The sequence below is a fragment of the Nyctibius grandis genome, chromosome 2 (genome assembly GCF_013368605.1).
Source record: "Nyctibius grandis isolate bNycGra1 chromosome 2, bNycGra1.pri, whole genome shotgun sequence".
NCBI classification, from domain to species: domain Eukaryota; kingdom Metazoa; phylum Chordata; class Aves; order Nyctibiiformes; family Nyctibiidae; genus Nyctibius; species Nyctibius grandis.
In genome coordinates this window covers 26,744,263-26,754,476 of record NC_090659.1, presented here as the reverse complement: position 1 = coordinate 26,754,476, position 10,214 = coordinate 26,744,263, and the positions used below count along the sequence as shown (strand labels likewise).

General features: G+C 43.0%; 1 protein-coding gene across 1 annotated transcript in view; it reads left to right on the top strand.

Annotated features, from left to right (window-relative positions):
- The first annotated feature begins 226 nt into the window (after positions 1-226).
- LOC137674559 (amine oxidase [flavin-containing] A-like) overlaps positions 227-10,214 on the top strand; it is a 44,974-nt gene continuing 34,986 nt past the window's right edge. Inside the window, exon 1 of the mRNA XM_068420019.1 lies at positions 227-382. Within this exon, the coding sequence (XP_068276120.1) occupies positions 337-382 (46 nt within the window). The 5' untranslated portion in view covers positions 227-336. The remainder of the gene's footprint in view (positions 383-10,214) is intronic.

Genomic DNA, 10,214 nt, shown 5'->3' with positions numbered 1-10,214 from the left:
CGGTACCAAGCCGGGCCCAGGTACAACGTTTACCCGGAGGCGGCGTTTGGCAGCGTTTTCCCTCCCGCGGGCCCCTCCGCCCTGTCGCTCCGCTGGGGCCTCGCACCGCCCCGTCGGGCCGGGCCGGAGAGGAGGGAACAGGGGGGCGTGGCTATCGTGGACCCCGCCCCCGAGCGGCGCCCATTGGTGGCGGGAGCGCGGAGCCCGCCCAGGGGCGTGTCGGGGCGCGGGGTAGTGCTGTCCGCCCGCCAGAGCCGGGTCGGAACCGACACCGCCGACACCACCACCGCCGCCGGAGGGCGGGAGGGCGCGAGCGGCCGGGACGCGGGCAGCGACATGGCCGAGAAGTACGACGTGGTCGTGGTCGGAGGCGGCATCTCAGGTGGGTCCAGGAGGCGGCGCGGCCACCGCGCACCCGCCGACCTTCCCCGGGACATCACCCCGGGACCGGTGCCAGAGCCCGTCCTGCGCCGCGGGAGGCGGGGGGCACCGGTGCTCGGGGCCAGGGTGCTCCCGGCTGGGCAGCGCAGGGCCTAGGAGCGGCGGGTCCGGGGCTGGCTCGTCCTTAGGGCTGGCCTTAAGGCTTGGGCGATGGTTAACGAGTGTCAGGTCTCCGGGGGCTTCAGATACACTTGGGGAAAAAAAAAAAAAAAAAGGGAAAAATTATCCAGGTCACTATTTTAGGGCATATTTGCTGCTTCTTGCGTTGGTTTGTACTTAGTGCTCATCAGCAAAGAGTCCGTAGGAAAACTGACTTTCTAATGTTCACAGGTGCAAGAGAATGCAGGGATACAGGCTGGGATTTTTGCATCCCGAGAACGACTGTTTAGAAGTTGTGGTGTTTTTAGGTGGCTCTTGCAGTGCTGGCAATCGTATTCTTTATATAAATGCTGCAGAAGGACATCTGAGAATATCTGTAAAACCAGGTTGGGTTTTGTTACCGTGAGAAGAGCTGTACTACAGACAGCCAAATTCCCCCGGTGCGATGGACACTTCACACTTTACCAGGAAATGCTTCCCAAAACACTCTTCAGATCTACTTTAACACTAGCAAGTGTATTGTGGCCCCTGATCCTCATGCTTAAAAAAGCAGAAGTAATTATTCTTATGGCACCTGATGGTACCTAAGATGAGAACGTTGCTATGTTGCAGAAAATCTGTATGTGGTTTGTCCATCAGATAAATACTGTGTTAGCAGCTTTGGCCAGGTATCAGTTTTGAGGGAGTCTTTACTTCACTAATGATTCAGAAAAGGTGAGTTATGTGACTGAGTGACTTCGGTGATACTACAACCATTATTGCTATAGGTAAAATTAGTTTTTGTTAGCATTGAGAAGGAGTCAGAGGCTTTCCTTTCTTTAACCTGCAGTGCACGAAACCGCAAATTGTTTACTTAATTACATTATTTCATTTGCTAAAGCAACAGTAATGGTTTAAATAATTATTTGTGGCAATGTAATTATGTAAATAATCTGTGGTATCGCTGAGCAGAAAGAAAGAGTTTGGACCTAGTTTTACTTGCTTTTTAGTTTTACCAGATGCCTGGGTATTTTCCTGCTATCAGTGAGTCATTTGGTCCTCGTCCTTAAGGTTTCTGTAATGCACCCTTAGGGATTTACCACCCATACTCTGTGCAGCTGGTGGCAACGTGATCTTAATTTGATTTTAGGTCTCTGAGCAGTTCTTCTTCCCTTAAAGGTATCTGGCTTTCCAACTTGTAGCAGTGTTTTGGAAAATGCGTCGAGCATTTCTAAGCGGTGTCTTGCCTCACTAGTACAAGATCAGTAAGTTACTTCAGAACACTTCTGCCTTGGACTAAAGCCTGGTGTGGAGTCTGAAATGGCGCCAAGCAGGAAATTTCAAGGCGTTACAATCCCTGAAAATTTGTCAGTGGCATTAGGAAGACAAATAAACATGTCACAGCACTCTTGGGGTACAGGAACATTTTTCTTGCCAATGGAAACCCTTATGTCCTGCCAGTGGTGTAGAAATTGGTGTTTGCTTGTTACAAATTAGAACAGGCATCATTTTAAGAAAACAGCCTTAGAAAAATGAACAATAAATGCTTTATTTCATAATTAATCCATCTTTGTAATTCCTATCAGCTTTTTTTTTTTTTTTTTTTTTTTGCTTTTCACACAGCTTCTCTGGCGCTACCGTTCCTGTACCCATATCCTACAGCTCAGTTCTGTAAGAGGTTAGGCAGTGCTGATTTCTGGTCTTAAGAGAAGTAATCTGTATCCAGAATTTTGGTTCTGGTGAGACAAGTAGTGAAACATGCTCTAGTATGGACAGGGTTTCACCCTCTGCATCTCTATGGCTCCAGTCTTGACTTGCTGCTGCTTATTTCTCTGAAGATATATTTGCAATTGCCTTGTCTGATAAGATTACTCTCTTCTCTCCTACTATATCTTTAGTAGTCATTACCTGATTCTTGCAAGAAAGCTTAGGAAACTTCGGGATAAACTAGTTCTTCACTAAAAATACATGAAATGTGTATCAGGTATAAGCAAGCTGCTTGTTTTATCAAGTGTGAGCTTCCCATCAATGAGATTGTGGCTTTTTAAAAATCTTTGTATGATATTTGCAAAGTGAAGCTCAAATCCTGACTGTCACCTCTGGAGACATCTATTCCTGAAAGTGAAGCCCTAAGGCACTCTTCTTGATCACGCTCCTATATGCACACGTCTGTACATGGTCGTTCACAGGGACACAGAATCGACTCTGCCTGTAGGAAGCTGCAATATAGGGATGGAGGGAGCTTCTGCAAAGAGTGCTTCACACTGGGGAAGCCCTTGGAAGACAAGCTCAGCTCCGATGGCCCCTACCGCTGAGATTTTCCTGCTGTCCCCCATGGAATCGTGTTCAAACTGTCCAGACTGCATCAGCAGGTACATTTGGACCCCTATAGAGAGGGAGCTGCGGAGCTTGGGCAAATTCCTCTTTTCACATGGGCATGCATGTTAAAAATGTGGATGGTAGCCCGGAAAGGCCCCAGGCACATGTTTGTATCATTCTTAATGGATAATGTCCCCCATAATACAGTTAATATTAATTATAATATTTTATACTCAAGCATATTAAATAAACTGATGCCTGAAGTTAAAGACTTTCCCCATACCCAGAGGGAGTTCTTATTTGTACACCTTGAATATTGCTCCCCTTTTCTATTTATAGGGTTTTCTACTGAACTGAAGAGGGTGCTCTGGTTTGGATTGATTTTGACCTTTTGCTTGTGCATTTTGGTTTAGGCTATGTGATTCCCTCATTTGTTAAACACAGCAAGCTGACAGCACATGATGTGCCATGGATATGTATGTGATTAATCGACAGGATCGTAACCCTGACATTCCATCAGAGAGTCCTCTGCTGCTTGGGTTAAGGGGCTGCACTAGTTGAGGACTAGTAGATTATCATCCTCTGTGTGGACTAACTACTGTATTGATGGCTTCCAGCAGTTGTCCCTTTTATGCAGCAAGTCACTGTCATACCTCTCCTGACACATTGTCCCCATCCCAGCTACAATACCTGCTCCGCAAGCTAAGGGTACGGTTACAGGGAAATTCACATTCTGTCTCCATAGCCTAGGATGGAACATGAACAGTTGCTGTGAGATACGAGATGGGTTTTAAGGAGGTCTGGGATGCTCAGTCACTCCTTGGAGACTGCTCGTTAACAACTGGACAGCATTAAGTGCTCGGAGAGTTTTGACAGAAACCTCAGATATTTCAGCTTTTGAGATCTAGAAAATGGCTACTGCCTATGTGTGACCTGTAATTTCTCAAAACTTTCTGACCTCATTGGGGCATATTTTCACATGGATAAAAAATGTGCTATGTTGACTCAAAGGCTACCTCCTTGCCAAATTTCAAGTTGCTGCTAGAACTTCCAAAAGAGGAATTAAAAAAAGCCATGAGTTTTCGAAATCAAAAAAGAATGTTTCCAAGAGGTTTAGAAATAGCCAGGCAATTTTGACCAAGATTTTCCAGCAAAAAAGAATCAGCCTGAAAAACACACCCTGAAAATCCAAGCTTAAACAGTTCAAAATTTGGCAAAAAAAAAAAAAAAAAAAAAAAAGTGTAAGCAGAATAATCTTTTTTTCAGTGGGAAGTTTGGGGTACATTTGTGTGCCAGCCTCACCTTACACATGAATTTTGGACACTGAAAGCCCAGTTTATCAAAAGAAGGAATGAATAATTAAGCATGTTGGTCTACATGATGCAGACCAGAGACAGGCCAGATATGGAGAAGTATGTCCAGAAGCAGGCAAAGCCAAGAGAACTTGTTTGCAAATATCTTTTGGAAGAATTTTCAGCACATCATGTTACAGGAACAAAGCACAAGGGAAGCACAGCCATAATTGAAACTTGCACTGAAGATTATCATTCTTTGAAATAGATAGTTCTTATTTCCACATAAAACCTTATTTGTTCTTAGCTAGAAACAAGGAGATCTCATGGCTAAACAGAATGGACGCTTAGATTTGCCAGCTGCATGCAGGAAACAGCACTGTTTTCTATTGCACTTATGGAGGTGGCCAAGGGCCACAAATTGTAGGAGAAGCTGGGATGTAAAAATAGTAGTAATTAGTCTTTATATTGAAATAAAGCATATGATACACTATTAAGGCTTTTTTCTTCTTCCTTCATGGAAGGGCGCTATGCATTCACATCTGCTGCTCCATGGTGTGTGATTGACCTCACTTACCGCTTGAGCTACCTACGCATTGGCTGAGGTCTCTGAGGGATAGACTGAATAATGAGGAAATGCAGATTTTCTTTGCTTGCTATAATGGCAGCGCAACTTATGTCGTATACCACTCTGTTTTGACAGCATGCCAAGCTGCTGGTGGGTGGTAGTGTCAGATAAACTGTCAAATACACAATTACTGGTAGAAGATATAATCAGTCCTACGTGTGTAAATCTGGAGTGGTGTTCAGTAGATTTTTTTTCTGCTGTTACTTCTAAATTTACCCAGAATTTGACCTGTAGGAATGCAATAGCTGGTTCCTAAAATGCGTCTTGTGCTTATCGCTTTACATCTGCCCTGTGCTGGGCTCCAGCTACCCGGTTCCTTCGCACTTTCTTTCTGGATCCAACAGGAAAGCTGATAATCAGTGATAATATTGTCACAGTTTCAGAAATTCCCAAAGGCCATTTTTTGGGAAGCAGAAATAAACAGCAATGTTTCAAAGAGCTCTCAGTTCCCCATGTACTGCTAGCAAGCTGACTGTCATTATGAGAAAAATTTACAGCGGGAACAAACAATCAAACCCCCATATAAAATGTAATGGATGTTTTATACAATAATCGCAAATGAGCAGAAATACCAGTTTCCATTTGCCTGCTTCTTCATAATGTGTTGTGATCTTTTGCTGGTAAAGATGCAAAACCTGATGACATGGGGCATGGGTTTTGGTTAAGACCAAAACCCATTTTGTGTTATGCTCAGTGCTAGATATTTAGTTTTGGCCAAAATACGATTGTGATTTGTTCATTATATAACCAGATGTACAAATATTATTATTTTTGTCATCTTTCATCATATTCTTCATGTGGTTTTCTATGGTAAATGAATCATTTATAAACATTGTCTAACCCAGGGGTAACCTGAGTAGTCACAGCTGGTTCTGCTCCTGAATGAAGAATGAGTCGGGTTTTGTTTCTGGCAAAAGTAAAATGTACACCAGCGTGATTCATTGGTTAGCAAATTCAGGTCTCCTAAGAGAATGCTGTAAACCTCTGGTTTGTCCTTGAGGAGTAGATTTTGCACCATGCTTCAGGCTTAAGTGAAAGCTGTTGAAAGGTAGGAAAGAGTATTCCTGTTAGCTAGGTAGGTCTGAAGTCTTAAGAGTGTTACTTACTCCAGCAAGCAAAATAGCCAAGTAGTTTGGACAGATCTCTAAATATCCTAGCATAACAAAAGCTGGCATGGAACAGGCATTATGTCTTTCCTGGGAATACCAAAGCTGATGTTCGTGGTATTTGTGTTAATGACGTTGATCATAGTTTTGTACCGACATTTTTTTCACATACTTATTTAGCTGAATATCACCATTTAACTGACGGGATTTTTTTCTGCATACTAATTAAAACAATTATCAATAGTTAGATAATGTGCATAATTACCTTAGATGTTTCCATAAACTAGATGGAATCAAACCATCATCATTTTAAGTGGTGCTACTCATTTTAATATGTAAAGGGAAGGAGGATGCTCCCTTTCTAACCCCATGCTTATATTAGTTAACTTTTTTCCGCCTTTGTTCTGGAGGGAGGAAGAGAGAGTTATTCTGGGGAAGAGTTGTTTACTGCAGTGGGCTTTGGACTTGAAAATCCCAGTGGGTGTGTATGGAGGAGTGGATTCGTCATCGGGATACAGTTCCCCCTTCCTGCACACTGTGTTTCTCTTAAGACTGTCCATGAGAAACTGTCTTTGTACCCTTCAGAACGAGGCTTGCATCTGTTTAAAGCGTTCCAATAGTAGCGCCACTGAAACCAGTTAGAGTGGCTTAGTCTCAGTTGGACAATGTACTTTATAATAGAAAATGTTTATTCTCTTTTGGTTGAAATCTTTGCTGAATCAACTGGATTATTTTTGCTAGAAGGGAAAAAAAGAATTGATGAAAAAGGAAAACATTTACCGGAAAATGACAAGATAAATGAATGCAACCTCATCAAGTATTTTGCAACAAGGATTGTGAAAGAATGTATGAAAAGATAAAATACAGTTTCTGACAAACAGAAAGTTAGTGATGTTATGGTATTAGGCAACACTGAAGAAGAAATGAATGTAGGCTTGTGATCCACACTGTTTTGTTTGAATTTAAGAGGCTGTAATTTAATTAATAAGGATTTTTTTCTCATTTTCAGTGGCAATTTTAAATCTTCAAATCCTTAGTCTGTGAAAGAAAACAGTTCTTTCATTCTCAGCCTTCTATATTTTGTTGCCCATTAGTGATTTCTCTAGTCAGTCTGATGTAACTGAGTACATTTTAACTATATTTTAAAACTTATTTAAATACCATGGTGTGCACAAAAATTACAATGAAAAGAAAATAAGGGAGGGGGGGAGAAGGAGAAGAAAGAGGTAAGGAAGGGAGATTTTACCCTACGGTCATGGCAGAAATGTTTTGCATCTCATATTGACAGGTTCATGTTTTCTTGGCAAAGAGACTTCTAGCTGAATAATGAGAGCTGATTCTAAGGTGGCCATTGCCAGATCTAATTACTCAGTTGTGTTTGGAAAAAGTTAGGTTTTCCATCAGTGAAACAGTAAAAATAATCACAGCATTAGCATGCTGTTACAGTGGAACTTTAATGAGGATATATTGACAATTGTCTTACTTTACTGATGTATATTAGAATAATGAGCAAAAAAAAATTGAAATTATTCCCTTGCTTAAGATCAGAAAAAATGTAGAGGTTTTCCAGAAATATTTTTTTCCGTATATTACTCAAAGCCTGCTAGAACACTACAGTAATGGATTAGTTGGCTTTCGCACAATGTAATTATCCCACTCCATGTACAGTAGGGTGGATTAACAAGGATTTCACAAAGCAATGCTTTATTAGGTTGGTTTTGGTAAACTTTCAGCCCGATAGTGGATCCTTAAAAGGCAGATGCACTCAGACAAAGAAGCTAGCAAGTAGGCAAACAATGCATCTAGAAAAGCAGCAGACAGTTACCTTTTCAATAGTAACAGATAACTTTCTCTGCCTTTGTTCTGGTGTGCTCAATATGGCACAGATATAGTGGCCTCAGCTTGAAAGGTTAAAAGGTTAATGGTATCAAACTGTCATCACTCCCCTTCACTGCCCTTTCATGTTTTGGAGATGTTCAGCATACATCACATAAGAAGTTGTCTCTGGGAAAGATGCTGGTGACTTTTACTTCTGATCATGGTGTATCAGTGAGTCTGTTTGATGTTGTGGATTTACAGAGCCTAGATTTTGAAAAGTAGAATTACTATCTCAGCTCCAATAAAGTAACTTTTTAAAAACTCGCACTGTTTGTGCTACAGAACTCGTATCTGCTCATATGCACTGTATTAACTCCAGTATTGAGGCAACTTGGAATTACTACCATAAACATACCCTTCTAAATGCTTCCCTACAAAATAGGGAAACATTTCTCACATTACGAGGCTCGGTTGGGAATCAAGCTCAGACGTCTTAAGTCCCAGTCTTCTGCACTGCCTGTAGAGTTGAACCTTTCTCTCCTATGAAGTAGGGACATGCTTTGTTCTATTTCCCGTCAGGCTGCATACAAAATTCAGTATTGTTCAGCATCTCTGTGTTTCAGCCATGGTGTATGTCTTGTAGTCTGCAGATAGATTGGCATAAACTCATCTCAGTTTCTTTTTTGTTTTTTTAAACTGTATATCCAGTGTTTTGATGCACTTGAAACTGCTTTACTTGATAGGATTATGACAATTTCCTGAAATGAAAGCAGTGGCAGTATGATCTGTGGCAGCAGCAATTCTGAGTCCTTAATAGCGCTGCAAAATCAATAGGAATAGAGCTTTCCCGCATGGCATCTTCAGAGGGGAGCAGCTTGTTTTGAGATTGCCATAGAAACCCTTGTGGAGGATGTATACGTCATCTTGCATTGTTTATTCTCATCTAATAACAAGTGAATTTCTACAGCCAGATATTTCAAATGAGGCGTGGTTCTGGCAGACTCCTTTCGTCTTTCTGAGGCAAGTAGTATAGTTCTAATTCATAGAATTAGAGTGATAATCTGGAAGGAGTACGGCCAGTGATTTGGGGTGGTTGCAGCTTTATCTCTAGCCTACACTTGGAGGAGGTGGAGGTGGCAATGGGGCACAGCAACGGCCTCGGCTGTGACGGGCATGTCTGTGCTGCAGTCATACAGGCGTACGCAGGTGCATTTTAAAATACCTCGCCTGAGTCTTGGCTGGGGCCTGGGAGGTCACAGCCCAGTACTTTGTTTGGCCCAGTATGGCGTGCTCGCAGCACATGGTGGATATCCACAGTATGCCAGGACATTGTGGCTGGTGTCAGAGCCCATGCGTGGTGGAGGGCCATGCTCTCAAGCAGTGCTTGTATTGCGGGAGGCGCTCGTGGTATGAAGCAGGTCGAGGGAGGCCTGGTGTGGCCAGAAGGTCAAGGGAGATTATCCTCCCCCTCTACTCTGCCCTTGTGAGGCCACACCTGGAGTACTGTGTCCAGTTTTGGGATCCGCAGTTCAAGAAAGACCAGGAACTACTGGAAAGAGTCCAGCGGAGGGCTACAAAGATGATCAGAGGACTGGAGCATCTCTCTTATGAGGAGAGGCTGAGGGAGCTGGGTCTGTTTAGCCTGGAGAAGAGAACAGTGAGGGGGGATCTTATCAATGCTTACAAATACCTTAAGGGTGGGTGTCAAGAAGGGGCCAGACTCTTCTCAGTGGTGCCCAGTGACAGGACAAAGGGCAACGGGCACAAACTGAAACATGGGAAGTTCCGTCTGAATATGAGGAAAAACTTCTTTACTTTGAGGGTGACAGAGCACTGGAACAGGCTGCCCAGGGAGGCTGTGGAGTCTCCTTCTCTGGAGATACTCAAAACTCACCTGGATGCAACTCTGTGCAATGTGCTCTAGGGGTTGGACTAGATGATCTCCAGAGGTCCCTTCCAACCCCAACCATTCTGTGATTCTGTGAAGGTCCTGTCCTCCTGCTTGGCAGCTCCTGGAAGGTGCATGATGTCCTCTGGAGAAGTAGTGGAGATGTTGGTGAGAAGGTGAGAGGCTAGCTCCATGCAGCCTGAGGGGAACTGAGCAGGCAGAGATGGGGCAAGGAGCTGGAAAGGAGAAGGTCTCGTTCCTTCCTCTCTCTCATTCTCACCCCATCGATCAGAAAAAAATGGTCATTCTCGGGTGTCCAGTCCTGTGCAGGGTACTGGAACAATGACAAAAATCTTGAAAATTCAAGTTATGGAGAAGATGATAAAGAGAAAATATGCAATGGATTTAGAGGTTACTTGTGTTTCAAAAGCACGTAGGTTTCATGAGCTATGGGATGCTTAAGACATATCTGTGGAAGCACTTGTGTCTGGTGCACTTTGGTCACACCAGAATGGAGCTAAAGAGTTGGGTTCAATAGACAGCTACATAGAGATACCCCATGTGTGGGTGTTGTTGCTAGTCCTCCATTTTGAAACAAAATTTTTTCATGCTTTAAACAAATAAATGTGTAGAAACAGTCTTTA